Genomic DNA, 25,018 nt, shown 5'->3' on the forward strand with positions numbered 1-25,018 from the left:
ACTCCAAAACTTGTGACATTTTTAGAATCTCGCGAAACTATTTCAACTTCCTAAAACTAAAAAGAGTACTTTTTATTCTGGTGAAGCTGAATAATTTATAGTTTTCTTTTGCTTAATCTCATGGTTCCCGTCTTAAATAAACTCTAAAATTGAGAGAGAGAGAGATGGGGAAACAACTTAGGATATTCAACCTTATGAGAATTTAAGGTTAATTACTAAGCACATTGAAATTTAAATGTGAGATTTTATGAAATCATTGTCAACTGTTCTAAAAACTTAAACCGTCAGATGTAGCGTAATTTAATATTTAATTATTCGAACATCAAGAATCAGCAAAATAGGAAAAAACAACTAGAAAAACAAGAAAATCAATGGAGACACATCAAAAAAGTTCAAAAAAAAAAAAAAAACGAAAAGGAAGAGAAGGGAACCTACTGCTGATATAGACCGTGCTTGCGCCTCTTGAGTCTTGAGAGATAAAATTGCCTTATTGACATCGGCGACCTTGGGCTTCTTGACAAACAAAATCCCCATTAATTAAAATCGACTTAGGTGATCAATGCTTATTGATGAAGTCAAAAGTTGTTTGATGAGGGAGGGGCTTTCGACGTCGTTTGTCTGGTTTGGCAAGAAGGGGAACGGAAACTATTTGGTTGATCTGTCAAATGTGCTAAGGATATTTTATGTTCTTTGTTTGTTCGTCAAAGACGGCTAAGGAATCCGAATGATCAGGATCATGGATCTAGCCCGATAAATCAACCTGACTCTTTTTTTTCTTTTTTTAAACTCGACTTGAGTTTAAATATTAATTAATTACATAAATAGTTCATAAACTTTTACTCAATATGCAATGTTGTTCTAAATGTTTAATACCCAATATGTAATTTTCTCTATGAACTTTTAATTTGTTCGAGTGGTTAAATACATGTTTCAAACATCTATAAAAAAAAAAAATTCAAGAATTTTCTTAAATAAATTAAAAATTCAAGTCGGTATTGAATAATGAGTTAAAGTTTAAGAACCATTTGTATTATTTTTCATTTTCAATATTGAAATCCAAACTCAATCATAAAAATGAATCTGAAACCTTTGCCAAGACCGTCGGAAACAAAACTTGGCTTGGCCGAACATATTGTTTAAATTTATGATGAATTATGAAGTTCACATTCAAGAGAAGATGTTATGCTTTCGATTTGAAGTGCGACGAAATCATAAAATGAGGACATTTAAATAGCGGAGTCAATTAGGTCCCAGTGTTGGGAGATTTACCAAGTGAACCCTATGCGGCTCGTGCCCAGCAGGACTTTCTACGGGGACCTCGAAACCAAAATCGAGGGCGCATTTAGACCTAAATGGGGTTCGGAGATGTTGAGAACTTGATTAGTTTCAACTCATTTCCATACCCATGCACTTGCATATCGTCTGCTGGTCAAATTGGAACGAGTATTGCAATGCGTCCGGTAATTGGTAAGACACTCATAACATCCGAAAGAGTTCCTATGCGCTTAAATGCAGGAATCATCAGGGCAATCCACAAGACACTCATAACATCCGAAAGAGTAATTATGCGCTTAAATGTGGGAATCATGAGGGCAGCTCATGTTCGAGGTGTCCTAACAATGTATTCATGATACCGGATTGATCAAATGGAATTGCCAGAACACTACTGAAAAAGTTAAGTTGAATTTCAATCGAGACTGGTACTTAACATTTGGATTCAGGCACGGTTTGAGCCACGACATCACCCGAAAGAAACCAAATTGCCAGATCTTTGATATTCATATTTCAACCTGTCAGCCATGCCATGGTGTGTTTAGCAATATATTCTATGTTTCCACACTGACTTGTGGTCCACTCACAGATATGTGCATGCTGGCTTTCAGTATATCTCTTGCTCTCCAAGCATAAATCAAAACATTCCAGCATCAATGTAACCCCCAACAACATTATGCCGAGAAGCAACTTCTTTGGTTAGCTCATTTCTAAGTCAAAGAGTACAGATAAGACACGAGATCAAGTACCATCCAGGATGCTGTCCACGGCATCCCTAATGAGGAAAGCCAACTCCTCATTTGCAGCACTAATTAAAGTGCTCGTGCTCCTAATTTCAAGCTTCACTAGGAGCGTCGATGCACACGATACAAGCATCGCTTGATCCATCTGTGACACTGTCTTCTTGTAGAGATCCGCCAATACCCATCTCTGATAAACAACCCAGGAGCCTCTGCAAGTCTGGAGCCCCCCAAAGCAACGGGGGTTCACTTTTTGAGCAGGATGGCTCACTGCTAGGTAGAATCCGCCTTCTGGTTTCTCTCATGACAAGGTTTCCTTTCACTCTTGTGATGCTCAAATTTTGGTCGTTCAAGTTTTTCCAACGTAATTGGGAGATCAAGTCTGCTGTGATTTCTAGTTCTAAATCTTCCTTCAGGGTAGGCAGCTTTAATGTCTCGTTCACAGAGAAGTGAAGGAGTGAGTATCAGTCTGTGACTGGTGATATGGTTTGCTGCCTAAAATCTTCAGGTAACCATCTTCAACAGAAAATGCAAGAACAGAGAAGTTATCAGTCTGCAGTACCATCATTAGAAAAAGAGTGGATGGAAGGTTAGGTGATGTTACCACAACAAACTTTGGTTGCAATACATGGATTAAAGGTTGAACCTTCTTCAACTGACAAGTGAGGTCGATCCGTGAGATAAAATGTGCAAGCATAATATTTTTATAGTTGATGTACATGCATGAATGCAAAGCAATTGGACCGGTGGAGTAGTTCAGTCTCATGAAGAAACGGCGAAATAGCTAATGCAGTCCTTACACTACTCCTGAAAGAAATGACATCGAAGGACCTTCATCTTCATCTACTTTGGATCAAAAGGCAAGAGAGCTATATCACTATCCATGCCATCCTGCAAATTGAACAAAAAGGTTCTGCTCGTTGAATGGCTTTATTTGCTGAAAAAATAGGAAAGAGAGAAGCACTTTTTGTTGTCAGATGAGTGATAGAATATATTAGCACCTACCAGATGAGTAATGATTTTTCATCTCCATGCCAGCGTCTGAGCAAATGAACAGCTGGGCCAAGTCGAAAACTCCAGTAAGGACAAAATACAATGCACGGCTCCTGTCATTGAAGTCTGCACACATTCTAACAGCAATCAGAGGATATGATTATGTGACAAGTTGCAGAGTCAAAAGAAAAGGTTACCTTACAATAGCTTAGGCGAGTAAATTGCAGGATACACTTGCAGCCTTTCTCCATTCAAAAGCTCGGCATGGGCAAATAATGGCTCGCCAGAGAACAACTGTGAAGGACATAAAATCAACAAAAAATCTTCTTTTAGTAGGGATGTAAACAATCAATTGGAGACATATATAAATCATATGTCCTCAGTTATATACCTTTTCTTGCCTTTGTTTGCACACCCACTCGGGTATTATGTTGGTATATGCCAATAACTCTTCTGCTACTGACCAGATAACAAATATGGGAACCTATGGAGAGAACAAATGGTATTACAAGGACTCTTTTTATTTATAAGACAGAGAACTCTGGAGAACCATTTTTCTGAAAATATCGATTGCCTTTTTCATTCCGGAATATCTTATTCAGGAAGTACATTGGACATAAACTTCACGTGCAGCAGTGAGAGCGGCCAGGACTCTAATTCGCAAAAGCAATTGCAAAAAATAAAATACTGAGACCTGCATGATCACCTAGGAGATAACACTACCAGGTTGACCACAGCCAGTGATTTTTATCCAGCAAAACAATAGGAGGATTATGTTTGTAGCTCTTTGTGGTTCTGAAGCACAAGATCACACTGCTGTTCAAACGTGCAAAAGGAGTTCCCACCTGGTTACATTGTAAAACCATCACACAAGCACGAAAAGTAAACAGAATATACAATCTTCAGAATCAGCAAGTCTCATCAAAGTAAGATTGGTTTACAGCTAAAATGAGGTGACAGCCAATAGAACTAACTAACACCATCAAATCCTAACCAGATGAAGACACACTCAGGGCATCTGATGTGGACAAAGTGCCAAATATAGTGATTATAGCTTGTTCAGGGATTTTGCAGAGGGTTTAAACGTAGCATACTAATTGATCACCTGACTTTTTGGAAGGTGCAACTAAAGAAACAACATAAGGATATAGTTCAGTCAAGGTAATTTTCATCATCCAAAAGATAAAATTCTCACATAGGAACACAAATAGTTCGGGCTTTTTTATCACCATCATTACATTCATTTCAAGTGAAAATCAAACTTTATGATTGTAGCATCAGCTTTATCTGATATCCACTGAAGTAAGAGAAGACCAATGTCACAGTATAAATTTTAATTGCAAGCCAATGGAGTACTGTATAATGTGATGATTCCAGGCAAATAGATATCTGCTCCAAGAGTTGTAGGATGATTCCAAGTCATCCTAGAGGAATGTGTGCTGAACCACCAGCTTTAACAGCATTGTTAAATTCCTGATCCAATTTCTAGAATCAACTAGAAGATACTATAAGAAAAATCCTGACTTTGGCAGTAAAGGAAATCTCTAAAGTACACTAGATTTATGTAAAATAGACTACAATGTTATCTCTGCAATTTGCAGAGATATTTAATTGCAGAGATATTTCCCCTTGAAAGTTGGTTTACAAGCTGACTAAGGGGAAGAAAATCTCTGACTTGGGCAGAGATTTTTGCATGAAGAAGTCGGTGATGTAGGCCTATAAATAGGCTTGTGGTCTTCCATTTTGAGGGGTAGATCAATAAGGTAAGCTCCTTCCCCTTCCCTTTGTACTACAACTAAATAATAAAATTTTTCTTTTGTTCCCTTGTGCTCCCTTGCTGCCACTCTATATTGTTACTTTGCCCAATCATTTCTTACCCATATTGTTCTTAGTTCTTTTGCTCTCTCGATAGTTCACACACAAAACACTCACTTGCATACATATCAAACACACACTTCCGCAAATACCAACAAGCATCAACTGCACAGGAGCATATAAAGTTCAATTTCTCCATTTCCTCTGAGCTCTCATCTGCATGAAGTAAGAGCTCCTCCAAATCATTGGTTTCATCACAGTAAACTCACAACTCAATTTCATAGATGCGAACTGTCAAAATCTACTGTATTAGAAAAATAAAGAGCCAGAAGAATCAAATGGCATTACATTATATAATGATGCATTTGGCCATAGTATTCACAACCCAAGAGGAGATATACTCAAAAAAACATGATACCTCGAAGTGAAGAATCCTCAAGAGTAGTGTAATTACTCCCCTTGTTGGCAGTTTCCAAGTTATCCAGAGACGAAAAATCTGAATATATCAGCACATCACACAATCAAAGAGCATTATAATTAAACTCCAAACATGACCAGGAACAAATTTAAAGCTCAAGACAAATCCTATCATTCCATCTGGATATCTTATCGTCCAATTACACACTCCTACTTCCAACCCAGAGCTGATTGGTTTGATACTTAATGTGCCATTGTAGCATGCCACTTCCGCATATTCAAGTCTTTGAACCTTCTTAACACAATCCTCTATGTCAGCTGCATTGATAGGCACTCTTCATCACTATCTCTTAAAAGGTTATTAAACAAACGAAAATGCAGTTTCTTGGAAGAAAAGTAAGGTGTAATATGCAAACAAGTGTGGTAACACCTTGGAAGATGAAAGGACGCCAATAATTCATAATTTTCAATGGCTGAAGCTTCTGACCACAAGATGTGAGCCTTTGCGCATTTAATAAAGAGATGCGTGACCAATCAAGAAATTCATCTAACAAGAAAAGGCATTTTAAGCCTTGGCTGCAGGACAGAACTCCCAACATCAAAATATAAGCCCCATCTCGGGAGATTATAGCATCTTCTAAAGGCACGCCAAGCCAATTGCTGCTAAAAAGTTTGGGGTCTATCCGGACTAAGGGAGGGGTGAAGTAGAAGAACCAGTACCCTGAGTTCCGCAAATAGTTACAATGAGGATCTAAGCCATGATAAACTATCAAGCCACATCTTGTATGCCATTTAGCTATAGAACAGAACTACTACACAAAGGGCTGTTCCTTACCTATATAATGGGATCCATCCACCAAGCTCAATCCCATCACTGCCCAATACTATCTCCTTCAATGCAGAAGGACGTGATTCCAGCTCCTACCACTTCATCCAGTGAGGACTACTGGATTCTTTAGACCCATACAACTACCTGAATTCCTCATGCATCGAAACAAGGTCCTCCATCATAAGTTTCCCAAGTTTCGCTGCTGCCTCGGTTACATATACCTAATGTAAAAGCACAAATCTTTAAGCAAGTCACAATCGTTTAATGCACAAGCCCAAGACCAAGCGATAATTAAACTAACACTCAACCGTATACGTAAAAATTACTCCAGATTCAATCAATGAGATGAAGATTACCTTCACTGAGAAGCCCTTCGCTCAAGTAAGAAAAGGCGACCCGAGCATTCCAGCAGGGCTCGAGTGTTCAACACTACATTGATGAACGAGGGATTCCACAAGTGCAGGTTCGCCACAGGTTTGTACCACGGTTTGGAACGAATCAAAGCCTTTGCAGTCATGGGTTTCTCAGTATTCTCCCTCTCTTCATTCCCAGATTCACAGCCATCGGACTCATCAACTGAATGTTCCATATCTTCTTCATCTTGCACTAGAAAACCCGGGAGGTTTGGGGGCGAAAACAGCGAGAGCAGACAGGTCTAGGGGACAATCAATCAAGATCCTAAACCCACAGACGCTCAGCATGTGACGTGGAGGAGAGTAAAACCCTTTTACCTCTGCTCAGGCATGTCTGCATAGGAGCGCATATATCGAATTCAAATTAAACCGAATGTGAGCCCCAGATGCGTTGATTGACGAAAGAAAGTGTGTTACAATATCAGTTAAAGAGAGAATTACCAACTTCCTGAAGCCAGACCAATGTGAAGAATTTAACAGGTAATTCACCCAAAATTTTAAATTAGAATGAGAAGATTTAACACAAACTCAATGCTCTTGTCCATGGGTTTTTGGTTTTGGCTTGTCACTCTTCAGACGAGAAGGGAGAAAAGAACGGAGACCGGCAAGCTCTTAACGTCCACTCGATTCCCACTGTTCTCGACTCTTACAATCGGGTCCTCGCGAAAAAAAATGAATCACATTTGTTTCGCCAAAATCGAATGATGTGGAAAACAAGAACAGACAGTCTTTGTAAACGAGACTAAGAACGAGAACAGGAGCCGTACGGCGAAATCAGAGGCGTCGGACCCGCGAAAGAAAATCGAGCCAAAACGGGAGCAGTGCCTCGAGCGCGAAGTTGGGGGCGGTGGACGGCGACCAGATGGCGAAACACAAGACCGTGGTGTTGGTTGCGCGAGAGAGAGAGAGAGAGAGAGCCATAGAGACGGAACTCCAGCACGGCACCTTGAGCGGTGGATGGCAGCCAGCCGGCGAGACCACGGTGGCGGGCCAGTGGTGGGCTGGTGGCTGGCAGGCTGCGCAAGAGAGGGAGGACTGGACCCAGGTCCCGTTTGGTTAAGCATTCCTAAAGGCTTTCAACCCCGAAACCCATTAGGAAAAAATTGAGGTATTTGGTTCAACTTAAATGTGTCCTTAGCCGAATGTTGGCATTTGAAATGCTGAAGGCTCAAAGTAGGTGGGGACCGCTTTGGGATTTCAGCATTTTAGAAATGCAAGTCTATCTCTATTATTGACTTCTTCTTCTTCTTTTTAAATCGATCATCTTCCCCATCTCCCAACCGTCATTAATCGGCGACGAGTTTCATTAGATTTTATTTTTATTTTTCTAAAAAATAATAAAAACCATTTGCAAATGTTAGGTTCACCTTTTTTTGTCATTTTTATCTTTTGACAATCAATAGCCAAACTTTTTATCAATACACTAGAATGATAATTAATTAACAAAAATGATTAATACTATAATAATTAAAAAAAAATATTCAAAATTGAAAACATACCTAAAAGAATCCTAGGCCAAAAGTTGAGTTTTACATCTAATCTATAATCAAATTCTTTTAATATAATTTTTAAATAAATTTACAATTATATATCTTTTACATTTTTCTCAACATAAAAATGTAAAATATTATATAGTCATTGTTTTTTTTTGCAATTTTAAAAATACTAAAACTAAAAACTTAATTTTGTCACACTAAAGAGCTTTTCAAATCTATGTTTACCAAATAGTCTTACATTCCTTTAAAGCACTTTTCGGTTATAGTTTACCAAATAGTCTAGCATTTTGAAAAACCCCTTTACTTCAAAGGTATTTGCATTCTTCCAAATGCATTTTCCCAAAACCGAACCAACACAGGCCTTGAGAGCATGAGCGTGAGGGCGGGAGAGAGGGGTTTGCTTTTCTTTAAAGGTGAAAATTTTAAATAAGGATACGGAGTGTCATCATCTTTTTAAATAGAAGCATAAAATGAATATGTCTCAAATAAATATTTGAAGTGTTATCATTTTTTCAAATAAAACAATGAAGTGGATCTCCTTTTAAATAAGGGCTTAAAGTGTTCCTAATAATCTCAAAGAATGGTCTAAACCCAAAATAACAATTTCATCTTTAAATTTTTCATTTTTTTCTACTATTTCTTTTTCATAAAAAAAACATATAAAAAGGAAAATATAGGTGGGCCAATGCCCCATCGTTGGAAGAAGGAGAGGGCGGCAACCCTCTCCTAGATTTAAGGGAAGGTCACCTGCCCTTGCCCTGGAGTGGGTGAGGGTTGTTGATCCTTGTGCAAGCTTGGCGACCCTTGCCTAGCAACTCTAGATCTAGGGCAAGGCCCGAAGGCGCTGGGCGAGGACCGGCGATCCTTGCCTAGATCTTGGAGAGGGTCATCACACTCTCTTGCTTTTGGCAAGGGCCTACTAGCCCTCATCTCTAATCGATGAGGGTCGTTAGTCCACGCCCAAGTGCCAGTGATTGTGCCAGCCTTCGTCGGGCCGTGGCCATAGGCACTCCCTCCCACCCATGTTTTCCTTTTTTAAAAAGTTTTTTTTTAAAATTTTTTTAATCCAATTTAATTTATGTTTGGACAATGATATCTTTGATCGACTGTAATATTTTACTGATCAATGAGCTAGCGAGGGTAGGCTCTTATTTGAAACAAGCATAATCATTTTAAAAATTTCTTTGGGATTAATATGGCTACTTCAGATCTTTACTTAAAATAAGGTTCATTTTGGGCTCTCATTTAAGAAAATGAGAGCACATTTGGCTCTTATTTAGAATTTTTACCAAATGAAAAGCTAAAAAGAAATTTGGGCCGTAAAAAAAAAGGCCAAAAAATTGAAAAAAAAAGTTGAGAAAAAAACAAAATCTAATTTGGTAAATTGTTAGATCAAAGGTTATTCACGAAATTGAAATCATTTTCTAAATGAGATTCAAACACCAAAAAATATTTTCGATCACATATCGCCAAATGAGGGAGAATTTACCATTTTCTTATAAAATGATTTCTTCAAAAGAATTTTCTTTTATGGTAAGGCTTTTCCCCAAACAAAGGTATCGTAAGTTCATTATCTGTCTGATGAAGTCATTTCTTTACTAACTCATTTAGTTGTGTTGATATGAGAATATCTAATATCATAATAATGTTCTAGAATGGAAAATGCAAACTTCCACAAGTATTTCAATACAACCCCTAAAATGCAATTATCCATGAGAACACGATGGAAACCTCAATAAATTATGGCAAAATCATTCAAATCGCAATGAGTAACAAATCTATTCAAAGAGCTCCTAATTCATATGAGTGATTTGAGGAGGACAAATTTCGAATTGGTAGTCAAATGACTTTATCACAGTTTTGAATTTCATTGTGTAAAAAAATCTCTAATTTTTTGCCAATTCTGAAAATTGTATTATTCTTTTTCCTTTTTCGTTTTGTTGGCTAACAACTCATTCACCCTTAGTCATTGGATTAATTGGCAAGCCAGGATTAATAATAAAGTAAAGAGCAATTAATCATTTGGGGTCGACAAATTACTATCATGAAATTATTCATTTTCTTTTATTTAGGAAGACAAGTTGGGTGTAGTTAATATAATTAAAAATCATATCCAAATTAATACGCGACTTTATACAAGACCTTTCCAAGCGAAGGCCAGCCGTAATTTTGCACGAAATATATGGTCGTTTTTTTTTTCCACATTAAGCTCGCAACCAAAGTACTTCAAGAGAAAAAAAAATGAAGATTATTATATTTCTTTCCTTTAGAAAGTCAATAAATAAATAAAATAAACAAATAGATAAATGAAAAGTGGGAGAAAATTCGCGAAAAAGAAAATCAGTCAACGTCGACGTCTGCGCCGATCCTTCTCCACTTTTACTGCGATGGCTCTCCGAACTTGCTTGGCCCTCTCGGGGCATCACCTTGTCTTCCAGCTTCGACCCTTTCTATTCCCTCCTTCTCAAATACTATTCCTCATTTACGATCACCAAACCTCGCGTTCCGACTCAGAATCACAGTGTCCTCGCGCGCAATTTTCGGTCTTTTCCCACGAGGACGACACGTTCTTGCCATCGCCTGGGTTGTGGTTTCATTCTTCACTTGGTTTGTGGGGATCGCAATGGCTGAAATCTGCTCCTCTTTCCCAGTTTGTTCCTTGTCACTTGTTCTCCTTTATATCTTTTGTCATCTTTGTTTGTCGATCCGGTATTATCTTTGAAGTTTTCGGTGATAACTTAGGATAGTTTGTTTGTGCAGTATCTTTTGATACTTAAGAACTTGTTTAAAAGTTATGCAGGTGGTGTCATTACTCTTAACAAAAAGGATTGTTTATCTGAGCATCATGATCTATCTTGCTTAAAAGAAGGGTACGGTTTTCGGTCTAAAATAGACTCCTCTAGCCAAAACATCTTACATGAATTTTGGAAAAACAAACAGAAAGGATACTCGAAGTTATGCTGGTGTAATTCTGAACTGCAAAGCTCTTTGCTTAGCTGAAATGTTTGGCAAATTTGAACCTTATGGAGATTCTTTGCTCTTCAATTTCAAGAGACGATAGCAGAACTGACCCAAGAAGACTAGCAAGAACACTTTATAGAAGGAAGTTGGGAACAACCTCCTCCAAAGTACTAAATGCTTCATTTTCCTTGCTATAGGTTTTACTTATGCTAATTGTAGGGCTTCTTTTGAAGAAGTTCACGCTTTTCTGAGATTTTTAACGATCTTATCTCTGTGAACTTTTAATAGATGACTGGTTCCCTTTATTTTTGGGCTGCCCATCTTGCCAGTCCCACTTGGGGTCCAATTGCTTCATGGTGTTGCACTTGACTTGAAGCCATGTAGGCCTCATTTGGCATCGATACTCTGGAGGATTCCATATTCTGTTTGCTTCTTGTTCTGTTTCATGTTGCATTACTGCTTGGAAGTATCTATCATGGTGAGTGAATTGATCCCATGAGTGGTTTCGGGAGGCATATGCAGGATCACAAACCCTTCAGCGCATCATATTATTGTGCACTGGCACAAACAAAGATGCCAGCTACCTTGCGCCAAAGTGGTTCTGACACATTCATGCTTGAAGTAATTGCCTTCATCGAAATAATCTCAATGTGGTGGCAGGTGTATTAAAAAACTCGAGCATTTTCTATTAGAAACTTAATGTATTAATAGTTTGTGTGGACCATTAAGTGACCTATGAGATTAATTTCAATTACTAATCAAAGCTTCATTTCCTTTATCTTTAGTTAGTTGGCGGAATTGTCATAGTTATAATGCTTCCACTCCTAGCACTGACTACACAGTCAGCGTCTTTTGTGTTTAGCCATTTTGAAATGGCTGAAACAACTGCGATATCAAGCAAACCTTATGCGGTAATTCTAGCTTTTCTTATCAGTCAGTATTCACTTTGCGGGAATGATGCAGCTGTGCATCAAACTGAAGAAACTAAAGGCGCTGACAAGAACGGTCCCATTGCCATTGTTACCAGTCTAGGGATCATTTCAGTGTTTCAATGGGCCTATATATTGGCTTTTGCTTTCAGCATTCAGGTAAGGAACTCTTCATATCTATTTATTAAGTGAAAATATTTCTTTGTTGGAAGTAATGAAGTACCAAGTTTAATAAGGAAAAAATTTGTAGCTCCGGAAGAGTGAACACACAGTTTTACCTCTCATGGATCCCTAAGTTATTAGTAGACTTTTTGTTGTTAAGCCACATCTCACATGGCCACGAAACTCCATTCCACTACCTTTTACCAATATTGAAGTCGCTGACGTAGTATGTCTAAATTTGTACAAGAGAGCAGGGGAAGAAGCACATATACTTTTTTTCCCCTTCTTCTGAACATTCTTATTAAATCTATCCTTTGATTTGCTTTTGAAACTGCTTCTGCTGTATTATGCTATATTTTACATGCTGACACTTTCAGAACTTTTGACTATCTATATGATCCGGCCAATGATATGACTGGTGTGTTCATTCCTGCTCAAATACTCTATGATGCATTCCATGGGAGGTGTCGCACTACTCCTGTTGCAATCATCTTGCTATTCATTACATGGTTCATTCTTTTTAGGTGGGTTTCCATCACCTTTTCTTTTGTTATGCTTAGTTTCAGGTACTCTATCTATCGATACGTAACCCGTTCACTGCGGCTCTCTTCAGGTATATGCATTGTCTTAGTGTTGACACCTAAATTTTTGCATAAAAAATGGGTTAATTTTTACCCCAAAAATATGTCCCTCGGTGTATATTACCTGAATATGTGAAAAATCTCACGTCGAATCAATGCTCACCGTCGGTCCAATGCAAAAATGAAATAAAACTTAGTAGTCCATTAGCCTAAACCCTAAGTGGTGTATCCGAAATTTAGGTCGCAACTCTTGGTATGGCAAAAAGTGCAAACGAAGCACAAAGTCCCATCTAATGCAGCGTGGCTTTACACAGCCATCTGCTTTCTACTTGGAATTCCAATATTGAAAGTGAATATAGTCTTCACTGCCATAACTTACAAATGCACGATAGGATGGGTCAGAGGATATGCAGTCGCGATATTTGCGAGGATGGTCATAGAAGAGAAGAATTTCAAACCTGGGCTGTTTTACTTGGGCAAGGCAAGTAGACCAATCCGTTTGATAGTGTTTCTATGGATGTGCTATACTTGCTCGGTGTTTTCTCTGCCGACTCTATATCCCATTACTTGGGACACATTCAACTATGAACCAGTTGATTGTTTAGGTATGATAATGCTTTGGTGGGTGTTTGATGCCTGGAGATGGTTTAATGGACCTGCTAGGAACATCGATCACAGAATGGAAAGGTATGATTCGATGCTTAAATATCCAATGTTTCGCTATAGTCAATTGGTTGCCCTTAGAATGATTTGAAAATTTTTTTTACCTTGTTTTGCCTCCGGCAGATGTCATGAGCATTCGAAGTTGATACCTTATTAGTCCAGGACATGACCACTTCATTAACATTCCAAAAAAGCATGAAAACTTGAATTTGTTCAAAGCGCAGAATTAGATTTACTATCTTCGCATCACTCAGCAGTCCCTCAGGCATCTTTGGTCCATCGATGAGAAAGTTTGAGAATTGTTGTAACTGCATAATATCATCCCAAGTGCATCATATTAAGTTTTATCATCAGCATATTAATTTGTACATAAAAGATTGTTGTCTGCCAAGGTTCGACATACTTATAACCCACCTCCGTCTCCGGCACCATAGGAAATCTTGCTCTATTGTAATAGTACACTATAACGATAAATTAATCCCCGGTTGAGTGGTGTACAAGGTCAAAGAAGCATATACAGGAAGTAAGTCTTGTGTCCATGGAGGTGTCAATCCTTTAGATCTCGAGGCAATGGCTCCTCCATGGCTATGGAAGCCGAGCTTTTGGATTAGAAAGGGATGGCCACTTCTCGGCCAGGGCAGGAGCTCGATGCCTCGTCAATTGATGTCCTTAAGGGGATAAATCTGTGATTTCGATGCTCTCCAGCCTTCTAACCACAGACTAAAGCTTGAATTCTTAGCCACAACATCAGTAGACACCTCTAATCCTTCAACCTTCTTCATTGCATAAGTTTCGAACTCAATGAGTCTATCCCAAAGAGGAGCCCGGTTTGCTGGTTTGCTGTCCCTCTTGATTTTATCCAGCCACTCCTTTGCTTCCTCCACCCTTGCCCAGAAGCAAGAGTCTTGTGTCGAGCCTGCATACCTAGTCCTCCTATTGCCCAGTTTCTTTCTACAAACTCTCTCTATCCACAACTGATCGAAAATTTCGTACCTCCTTGCTCTTCCATTGCTTATGTAGTGGCCTTTCTTGTGGTGCATCCCCGACCGATAATACTCTGCGATGTCCAATGGCTCCACAAGAAGCATGTAGACTTGTGATGCGGTTACCCATTTTGAACTTTTGTGCAAATCGTGTGGGAGCTCATTCCTGTCCATCATGCGTACGACACCATCCCAAAAGGCCTCAAGCATGATCCTGTTCATGTTTATCTTGAACTCTCTCTTTGAGGCCCCCCTATGCTTGAAAGAATCATAATATCCTCTTTGCTCATTGGAATCATCGCAACAAGCTTTATACCACTGTATCTCCAAGTTGTAAGGAGCAATTTTGGATAGCTTAATGCTTAAATTGGCAGCTTTTAGGTTTGGTGAGCGCCCCATTCGCCTCGTCATCTTCAAGCAATCTTTTGCAATCGGCGCAATTGATAACTGCAAAGTAGGGATCAACGAATCTTTAAACTCAGGAGAATTGCACCCAGGAATAAAAAGTCTAGATCAATACATTTATAGATCGCGATCACTTGATGATCTAAGGTGTTGTGTTCCTACCTGTCGAGATGCCCCCATAGAGTTCAAAGCCATCGAAAGACTTGCTTCATAGCTTGATTCAGAGAGATCTCCTTCCATAAAGCTTCTTTTCAAAGACTGATGAGGTAGTCTTTCAACATATCGCCCATACTTAAGATGCTCTTCAGTGATACAATTTGGAGAGCCTATCCTTAGCATCAAATGCATCATCTTGTTGACCGATACAGCGTTGTCCAAACAAATGGCACCCTCCTCTGAACAAAACAAGTAATTCCCAAATGGCCAAAATGACCTCCCTCCCGAGCCTTCCTCAGCATGCACCAGGCGCTCCATGTTGGCCACAGCCAAGTAAAATAACCAGGCTTTGTCTTCTTCAGTTAATTGGAGGTTAGCGAAATTTATAGAGTTCGGTGACATCATATACGTGTACCAAAATCTTATGAGGGCTTGCCACTGGGGAGTCGGAACAAGTGAGTGGTCCAGAGATAACCTTGGCATTATATCGTGCGTTGACATGACATTGCAGAAGCTGCCACTCCAACTTTCACGAAGGATGGCTCGGGAAAGTGACTTGTTACCGAGGAAAGGAGAGCCGAAACCGATGCATAGGACTGAGATGGGTGGGAAGATGGATTTGAGGTAGGAGAGGAGCCAAAGAGCAGCGAGGAAGGCGATTGATCCTCCTATGGAATGGCCCGTGATCACTATTAACTTGGTTTCAGCCAGCAGACTATGAATCTGCATACATATTCAGGATTTCTTAAAATTAGCTAAAGCGCTTGTTAACTGCAAACCACAGGCATCGGTTTACAGTCTTCCGAAATTTGGATGCAGAGGTTTACAGAATTCCGAATTACTGGAGCGGGGACATCTCAAGAACGGCAAAAATGGCTAACCTGGCTCTGAAGATCAGGGCGCGGATGATAATGAAGGAAGAGGTGAAGCAGTCCGGCGTGGACCATGACCGGCTCCTCGCCGTCGTAGTGGCATTTCAGCAGCGCAAACGGCCCGTGGCTCGCTGCATCCAGTGGCACCAGCATGCTGCGGTTCGGATCCCAATCGGGCACTGGCAGCTGTTGGATGCCAGAGAATGCCACGTAGCCCACGCCCCCGACTTGCTCCACCACGAACGCACCACACCCCATCGCGTTCGCAGTGCTGCACACCCTCCACGCCTCCTTCGGCAGCGGCGTCGACGCCAGGAAAGTCCCCAACATCTCGCTCGTCTCAAACCTTTCCAAAACAACAGGAAGCACATAAAGAAAAACGAACAAAACAAAGCGAAAATAGGGCAGGAGAACGGAGGAGGCTGTTACGGTGAAGCTTCGGCGTCCATGGTTTCCTCTTTTGCTCGTCGAATGGGCACCGAAATGGAGTCTAGACGGTGGAATTATGGTTTGGATATAAGTAAAGGAGGCGGTGTTATATAGGAGGGACTGAGCGTGGGCCAGCAATGCGGGTCCTCTTCGGACAGATCGACATTTATCTGCCGTGTGGAAGTATCTTGTCCGAATGCAGCTGTAATCTTTTGTCTTCTCCCTCAACTTTCTTAATTAAGAAAACCCTTATCGAAAACCCCAATTTTACCAGCGAAGTCAAAAGTTATTTTTCATTATGTTTTCAAAATACATTTTATTAAACACTACTTGTATTTCGATTTTTTTTTTTTAAACTCAAGGGTTTTTGCAATTTTTGAGGGACATCCCCTCAGAATCGAAAGGCCGAGAACCCTCCTTTTGAAGCACCATATGCTCAAGAGAGTTGCTTTTGCCTGTACCTTTTTCTGGCCAATCACGTAACTCAAATTAGTGTAGTCAAGCTATAATTGATTTTTCCATTCGCAATTTCTGAGGGACGTTCTCTCAAAGCCGAAGAGCCGAAGACCCTTCTTTTGAAACACTATGCTCAAGAGAGTTGCTTTTGCTTGTACCTTTTCCGGGCAATCTTGTAATTGGATTTCTCTTGGTGAGCTCAAGTCGTGCCAAGACTTGGATCTTCCTAAAAATTGGACGTTGATTTCCAGAGATGAGGAAGATAGAGAATGTGAAATAGCTAGTTGTGTTAATTATACAACAACAATTATAATTCAGCCCTCTAATTTACACAAATAAAGAAGATTTTTATGAATCCATGGATCTTCCTCTCTATGACATGCATTATGTCCAAGTATGAAACTATTTTTCTTTTTCCATAAATATTTATACAATTTCTTCTTATTATGTATTCTTGTTGATAATTTCCCTTTGTCATATAATAATTCAAATATTTCGAAATTATATGAGTTGAAAGTAAATTATTTATTAAACATTCAACAAAAAATAGAACACTCTTGAATACCAAACCCATAAACGAATATAATATACAATTATTGCTTATTAACCATATCCATAAACCATGATGTGATGTTTGATATCATCATTATCTAAAAGAGTTATGACTCGAGAAGGAATTGATACACGTTTTTTTCTTGGGTCGAAGGAATTCATGCACTTTAACACACGTAAATTCCACAAAATTTCTACGACTTAACAACCCGTCTTTTGAAATAAATAAATAAATAAATTCCCCGGTGTTCACCACGGAGGTTTATGACCGTGGCTTGCCTTGGGTCGGTCAAAGGATCCCTTGGAAACAAGTGAGGTGATTGCCAAGTGTACCAATTGTGAACGACTGGCTGAGACAAGGGGGACCTAGCAATTTATGGACCCGAGGAAGAAAATAGCCAGGCAGTAGCTATCCAAAGCTTCCGAATTATAATAAACAGAAAGCACAAAGCAAAAATAGTTATCCTTAAAGATAATACAATATAATATTAAGATATGTCTTGAATTTGAACTCATTAAAGGACCGATTCAAAGTTAAAGACAAATCTTACGGATTAGGAAAATTATTTATGTATTGAAGATGCGGTCAAGAGTAAAAATGTTATTGACTTGGACTTTTATAGTATGAAGTACGTCAATAAAATATCTCCTATGAGGTATCACAGTTGACCAAGGAAAGATGGAAAAGGACAGCTACACTCGTGTGGATTGAATTCCACTGTGCCTTCTTGACCAAGTTGATTCCATGTTTATACAAATATATTTGGGCCAGGTTCATTAAAAATTCTAAAACTTATCATGGAAGTGTAACTGAGCTTTAAGACTTGCAAAAAGTGTATTAAAATCTCAAAACTTATTAAATTAGTTCAATCAAGTCATTTTGTTTACTCATCAAATTTAGCTAATGGAAAATATTAACATGTCTTATTTTATTCTTAAGACGTGGGGCGATGATGTACACCAACCAACATGTCATAAAAAAATTATTATAAAAATAGATTAACATAAAGAGCTAATTTACACTCAATTGACTAGTTTGTCTTTTGAGTGTAAGTTTTGGATCTGGGATCTCCTTCTTTTTGTATAGTTGGTTAAAGTTCAAAATAATATATTAATAATAATTAATAAAATAATAATAATAATAATAATAATAATAATAATAATAATAATAATAATAATAATAATAATAATAATAAAGAGCTAATTTTTACTTGTATTTTTTAAATAAAGAAAAGCACAAACCCACCCGAGGCTTGGCTAGGCCATTGTGACCGCTGCCATAATGTTGGGAAGGGCTAGCGGAGGTTGCTTGGGCCTTCTTGAAGCCCATTGACCTCGCTAGCCTCGAGTGAGTGCTTGGCAACCCCTAGTGAGGGGAGAGCATGACTCTGGCCCCAAATCTAAGGGAGGGCTGGTGAGGCCTCACCTACGGTGGAATAAATATATATATGAGAATTGACACATTAAATTCTAATAGAATAATTGCACATCATTTTGTTCTTCCAATTATTATATTTTCATTTTTTTTCCCTTTCTTCTTCTCATTTCACTTTCATCGTGACAAGCCACCATCAACTAGGGGTGAGCATTGATTCAAGGTCAACTTTGAACTAGTCCAATCAGTTGGTCCTAGTTCGGTTCTCAAGTGGACTGGGCTGGTCCTTGTTCTTGGAACCCTTGGACCTTGCATTGTGCAGCTTTGTCCTCAATCATCGGACTTAAGGGTTAACCATGTATATATTATGTATATATCTTATTACACATCATATATAATATATTGTCAACTTTAAACCATTGTGCCTCTACTATGTTTTTTCTTATGCAATTATGTTGTGTAAATTATAAAGTAGGAATCTAGCCCAGATTCAATCAAAAAAAAATTAGAAACCCTCTTCACCACTTCATTGCTCACCCTGGCCTCTCCTCTCTCACCTCACAAGCATACCTCAGCTAATGAAATCACTCGCCTCTCTTGACCCTTCTCTCAAACATAACTCAACAAAAGATTCTATATATTTTATCTTAGATTTATGTTTGATATGAGCCGGTGTTCATAATTTGGTTGCTTAATGTCGCATCGATGATAGATATGTAATTTGAAAAAGTATATTTGGTGTTTCAAGGAATATAAAAAATGAAGTAAGAAAATAATGGGTTGGTCTCGGATTGACCTTGGAATCAGATTGGACCCATAAGGTCAATAGCAATATCTCTAAATAGGAAACACAACGCCGAAATTCAATCAATGGGGCTGAGCTTGTGGAACAACACTGGAATTTAATCGACAATGATGAACCATATAAAGATACGTCAGAATTTAATTAACAATGAGAATCTTAACAATTACATCTAAAATGCAATAAAATAAAGATAATTGTGTTTTCGGGGGCTCTTCGTTGAATAGGTTGGGTATTTATAAGGTGAACTGGTAGCCATCAATTGGTTATTTCTCCTTGGACGCCACTCTTAGCATTCCTCACGTTTTCCTTTTCTTCTTGGCAACTTTATCTATAAGTAACGGTTTCCTAACTTGTCAATGACACTTGCATGACTTGCCCATCAAGTAAATAACAGCTTCCTATTTTTATGCCCATTTCGTGCTAGCTATTCTTGCGTGGGCTTTAGTGCTAATTCCCCTTAAATTCCAAGTCTAATGCGTTACACCTAGAGTCTGACACGTGGCAATTAATTCCCTTGCCATCGACTCAGGTAAATATGTCTAGAATCCTGTCGATACTTAGCTCAAATACCCTACACAAACGCTGGAAAAAGATGTTTTCACAAACAAAATAGAGCGTATCACCCTTATTATTCCCCCTCGTGGCCAGCATGTGAAAACATGAGTACTTTTGGGTGTCAAGAGAGGGCAATTTGGCTGTTCTTGCTCTGGGAATCAACACCTCGTCCTGGGTTGAAAAAGTGATGATGGGTCTTGGTGCATTTCCTCGTCTACTATTTTAGTGAGACTCACCAGAAAGAAGTTCAAGTTCTGAGAGTTTCGAGGACTGAAAATGGTCCGAATCAAGAGTTTTGAAGCCAAAATGATTTGATTTTCACGGTGAATCTGTGAGTTTGAGCCCAAAGAGCATGTGCGAAACTGAATCTTGGTTCTGTTTGGTCCAGGGTAAGAGGAGATTACCCCAAACGTGAGATTGCGCGCCTCAATCGCGGGTGAACCTCCATTAATAGAGGTCGACCATTGGGGAGAGAGAGAGAGCTTGGGCTCATTTTGTCGTCGCCCGGGCACAAAATGGATCTACAAAGGTAATGGCCAGCGAAGGTGCCTTCTTGAAGCTTGAAAAACTGGAACTGGAAATGGGGGTCTTGGCAAAGACTGCCGGCAATGATTCCGACGACTGCCCACAGTCACGGAGGGTTTGTCAGAGCTCGTGGTGTGGTGTAGGAGGTCTGGGTGGCCATGGATGAGCGCAGGTGAACTGTGGCCCAGCGAGTCCGTGCGAAGAAGCCGATGAACAGTGTCGCTCAATGGCGGGAGTAAAAGGAGGAAGAAGAACAAAAAAAAGAGAAATGTCAGCTAAGCTGATATGTAGGAAAACGACACAGATCTCTGCTGGCGTATATGTCTCGCTTACACGCATGTTTCACCTCTACTGGCGCAGGTCCCTCTGTCGCGCTTCTTTGTAAGCTTCACGAACTCTACTTCGCGCTTCGCTATGGTTCTGTTACTGTTTGTGCCTGCAGTACGGCGAAATGTGCGGTAATGTGGCTCGCGTTTCATATTGTAAGTCTTTGATCCTTTAGAGTCGTTGACCTGCTGGATGTGCAATTGAGGAAGTTTGCTGTGAGCCACGCTGCGTTGCTTGCTGACATTGCGCTCTATTGTTGCAAATGACGAGCTAAAAGCCGGTTATTTAATCGGTTTTTTGCATAATGAGGGGCATTATAGTTTGAGGGTGTCGCGTAAGATTTTTTAAGTCTTCTCACACTGGGTGTTTAGGTCTCTTTCCTTTTGGGGCTTCGGTGCTCTGGTTCTGTCTTAGGGCACTTCTGTGCATTTTAAGGGAATATTATTGCGTCCCTGTTTTTTGTTATGCTTGAAATAAGGGTGTAAATGAGTTAAACTATCTTCTTGTCTCAACTTGTAAATTACTTGAGGATGGATAGAGATGGAGTTGGCGTAGGTTGCCCCAAATCCACCTTCGGCTCCTCTAAAGGTTGTGGCTTCATTCTCGACTCAACCATGAGCTTCTCAATCCATAGCTGTATTCTGGAGATGCTCTTGGTCTTTGTCAACCCAAATATCATTAGTAACACCCATGGCCATTTTGGGTTAGTGATAATGATTGCCTTGTTTCTCGTGTCGATCATGGCATTCACACTATAAAAGAATTCCAAACCAAGATAAGATCATATTCATCAAGGGGATTACCTCAATATTGAATTTTCCCTTCTAGTCACCAATGTGTAGTTCCATGTTTCCAGCAATGCCAATAGCTGGTACATCCTCCAAGTTGACCTCTTTAAATTGATGTCCCGTTGGCTCCACTTAAAATTCCAAACTCTTCATAGCTTTGCTCAACAGGAACACGTTAGACCGCCCTCATTCAACCAAGGCATAAAATTTTGTGTTCCTAACCTTGACATCTACGAATGACAAATTAGTACTTGGAGGTTTCTTGGGTGGAGCTTGAGTCTTTACGAAGTTGAGAATCTCTACGGTTCCAAACCACACTTCTCTCTTCTCCTATTTTGGTTTCTCCTCTTCTATAGTGAGCAGTGTCATGAGTTTGTTCTTCTTTGGGCAATCTCGCGACCATGGGGACCATCGAGAAAGAAGTAAGGCAATGGTGGTGGCTTCTTTTCCCTTTCTTTGTGAGAGTCACCTTTGGGTCAATTCCATCTTTGGTGGGTCATTTGAAAGGAACTTCTACCCATGATCTTTCCCATTGATCTTTTCGACCATGGGTAAATTTGCCTTACTTGTCTTCATTATGGAGGTGATCCATTCTCCACTCATTTCCATTGGACTTGGGAGATTCAGGTTTTTAGAATCTAGCAGGAGACTTGGCTAAGATGAGTGCTTTCGAGATACGTCAAACATCTTGTTGTTTTAGATTGAGTTGGTCCCAAGGCTTCAAACCATCAATGAATGCTCCAGGAGCTCTATCCTCTCCTAAGTTGGGAATTTGGAGCTTGAGTTCAGTGGACTCCTTCATGTTTTCCCAAATCATGCTTTTTTTGTTCAAGGCAATGAAGTTTGCTATGGAGCTTTGTTGGGCAAACTCGGGAAAGAAGCGATCTCAAAATTCTTCGACAAAATCATTCCACGTGTTGATGGGATTGGCACTATCCTCGGCCTCATCATCATTTATTTTGCCATCAAAGCATGACATTATCAGTTAGGAACATAGAGACGTTTTTTACCTTGGCCATTTCATCTTGAATGCCAATGGTGTCGAAGTATTGTTCCATGTTTCAAATGAAGCTGTTCACCTCTTTAGTGGATTGGTTGCCTTTAAACTACTAGAGCTTCGACATATCCACCTTGTGTGCCGCTAGAATAGGTATGGCAACGTTTGCTATACTAGTCTTGCATAACACTAGTTCAGTCTTGAGCTTTTAGACCTTAAACTTCGAAGCTTCGACCTTGGCTTTGTGGGAGTTGTCCTTTTTAAGCTCTAGGACTTTCATCTTGAAAGTCTTGATTGTGGCTCAAGGGATTTGTCTTTAAAATGTAAGGGGGCCGTGGATTGATTCACGATAGTTGTGAATTTGGGGCGAAGCATTTTTCAACCTTGTTGATTTGCCCTTTTGCCTCATCGAGTCCGTCCATGAACTTCACCATGGCAACCTTCACTCTAGCGAACCTCTCCTTGAGAGCGGACATGACATTTGTTGAGAAGACCATCCTCTCAGCTCTACCGCTGGTGTCTTTCTGTTAAACAATCTTCTCTGGGGAAGCTTTACAACGATAGCAACAATGGTAGTCCCTTGGTTCGACATTCTCTTGATCACTTGATATGCTCCTTGATTACTTTGAAAAAGCTTTCTTCTACTTGTGATCCGATATGACTTGTCACAGGCCGACACTTGAGATCGAGACCATCGGCAACATAGGCTTCCGCTAGTTCGTTGGGTCCTAAGCCTAACCTTATTCCCAAAGATTGACCACTCACTTACTCACTTCTATTGCTCAAATGTTTGACAATACAAATAAGGGGAGAATGCCCCTATCTATACATGAAGTATTGCAATTATTACTGTCCCAACTACTATTTATCTTACTACTATATACCCCACTAGGGGATGAGGAAGTGATCTCAAGTAACATATCAGTTTTGGAGTGCTTATCAGGCAAAGCTCAAAGCGCATGGGCCATTTGAAACCTCATCGAGGAGTGTAATAGTTAGATGACCCAGTTGAAAGGAGCTATAGTAATCCATTGTCCATGAGAAATAAATCGAGATGTAGATGTGAACTGGATTGTGAAAGCCCATCAGAAAGGGAACGTTCCTCTTAGTTGGATTTCTATGCCTACCCAACAATCCCTTTTGGAAATGTTTAGGGACTTATAGTGTATGTTCTACGAACTTTGTTCTTGAATGAAGAAAAGTTTTTTTGACCAAAAAAATAACCTGCTTGATTTATGCTTCAATTAATTAAGTCTATTAGAGTACGTTCATATTAAATCGCACATTCATCTATTAAATTAGATTTTTAAAATAGTTAGCAGTGGTGTCATTAAGTTTTACAAATTTCATGATTTTTCCTTAGCATTTTATGCTAAACATTGTCTGTTTTATATTCTATAAGCGAGATGATTGTCTAAAATATCTTAAATCTGTTGTTTGGAGGCCAATATAGTTATAAAACAATTCAATTGAGCATATTTTATCCTAAAAATTTTGACAATTTGCCAATATAATCATTTTGACCAGTTTTAGTTTAATAATGTTGACATACACACCGACTATTGTATGTAGCATGGTTAAAGCTGAAGATCCACATTTTTACATTTTTTTAATTTTTTATTTTCTTTTTCTTTTTCCTTTTCTTTTTATTTTTAAGGGCCAATGAGGCCATCAACCAATAGTCGAGGCCTAGGGACCCACATTAGCCACTAACTGAGAATTGTGACCCTTGCCCAATGCCTGCAAGGGTCATGGAGAGTGCTTCGTGGCCCTTTGTGTATGGTCGGTGAGGGTCACCAATGACCCTACAACTTCCGTTGGTCATATCAAGAAGGAACGATTAAAAAAATAAAAAGAAAAAATTTTAAAAATTCAAAAAAGGTTTTAAAAATTATAAAAATTGTCGATGTCAATGCCATTTGTGCCATATAGGACAGTCAAAGTTCACGCCATTAATTTCTAATCAAAATTAGTCAGAAGACTAGATTGGTAAAATGTCAAGATATTTATGATTTATTGGCAAAAGAATCCTTCAAATGTCAAAAGTTGGCATAAAGGACACTTATTTTTTTATGAAAAATGAGACACTTGAATGCCACATCCGACGAACCTTGCTGAAAATCCTACATGGTATTTTTTTTTTTTGCTTATGTGGCTCACCAAAGGATGACTTAACAAACCACACACAAAAACGACGTTGTTTTGGTATAATTTGAATTTTAATATAATAATAAATTAAATTAATTTTTAAATAAATAATTAATTAATTAAAAAAAAAAGGGGAGGGGAGTGGGGGAGGAGTAGGGAGGTAGCCGATGGCTGAGGGCTTAGCCCACGCCGCCATTGCCTCTCCTTTGTCGCCGGGGCCGTCGGCCCAGTGGCCGGGTTTGACGGCCCCGCCGACACTCCCCACCTTCCCGCAACGGAGAGGGGAGGCGGCAGCGGCAAGGGCTGAGCTCTCAGCCGTCGACTACCTCCCTCCTCCTCCCCGCTCCCCCTTTTAAATTAATTAATTAATTTTT

The 25,018-nt window shown here is 39.4% G+C and overlaps 1 protein-coding gene and 2 long non-coding RNA genes across 17 annotated transcripts; 1 reads left to right on the forward strand and 2 right to left on the reverse strand.

Moving 5' to 3' along the window:
* Positions 1-1,680: 1,680 nt before the first annotated feature.
* LOC120287633 lies at positions 1,681-7,496 on the reverse strand. 15 transcript variants are annotated; one of them, XR_005545791.1, is made up of 10 exons: positions 7,247-7,495; positions 6,921-7,124; positions 6,423-6,813; positions 6,073-6,287; positions 5,239-5,555; positions 3,397-3,850; positions 3,203-3,299; positions 3,014-3,131; positions 2,617-2,903; positions 1,681-2,528 (listed from the first exon to the last, which is right to left on the reverse strand). It is a non-coding gene; the product is annotated as an uncharacterized LOC120287633 (long non-coding RNA). The 15 variants fall into 15 exon arrangements; XR_005545799.1 differs by having other exon boundaries at positions 2,617-2,667; positions 2,813-2,903; positions 3,018-3,131; positions 6,921-7,495; XR_005545798.1 differs by having other exon boundaries at positions 2,617-2,667; positions 2,813-2,903; positions 6,921-7,495.
* Positions 7,497-10,353: 2,857 nt separating this feature from the next.
* Positions 10,354-11,712, forward strand: LOC104417945. The gene is made up of 2 exons (XR_005545800.1): positions 10,354-10,625; positions 11,225-11,712. It is a non-coding gene; the product is annotated as an uncharacterized LOC104417945 (long non-coding RNA).
* A 1,990-nt stretch (positions 11,713-13,702) lies between these two features.
* LOC104416011 (lipase-like PAD4) lies at positions 13,703-16,177 on the reverse strand. Its single transcript, XM_039300664.1, has 4 exons — positions 16,117-16,177; positions 15,697-16,033; positions 14,822-15,538; positions 13,703-14,701 (listed from the first exon to the last, which is right to left on the reverse strand). The coding sequence occupies exons 1-4, from the start codon at positions 16,134-16,136 to the stop codon at positions 13,928-13,930; spliced, it is 1,848 nt and encodes a 615-aa protein (XP_039156598.1). The 5' UTR covers positions 16,137-16,177; the 3' UTR covers positions 13,703-13,927.
* Positions 16,178-25,018: the final 8,841 nt, after the last annotated feature.

The sequence above is a fragment of the Eucalyptus grandis genome, chromosome 8, assembly GCF_016545825.1.
Source record: "Eucalyptus grandis isolate ANBG69807.140 chromosome 8, ASM1654582v1, whole genome shotgun sequence".
Classification (NCBI taxonomy): domain Eukaryota; kingdom Viridiplantae; phylum Streptophyta; class Magnoliopsida; order Myrtales; family Myrtaceae; genus Eucalyptus; species Eucalyptus grandis.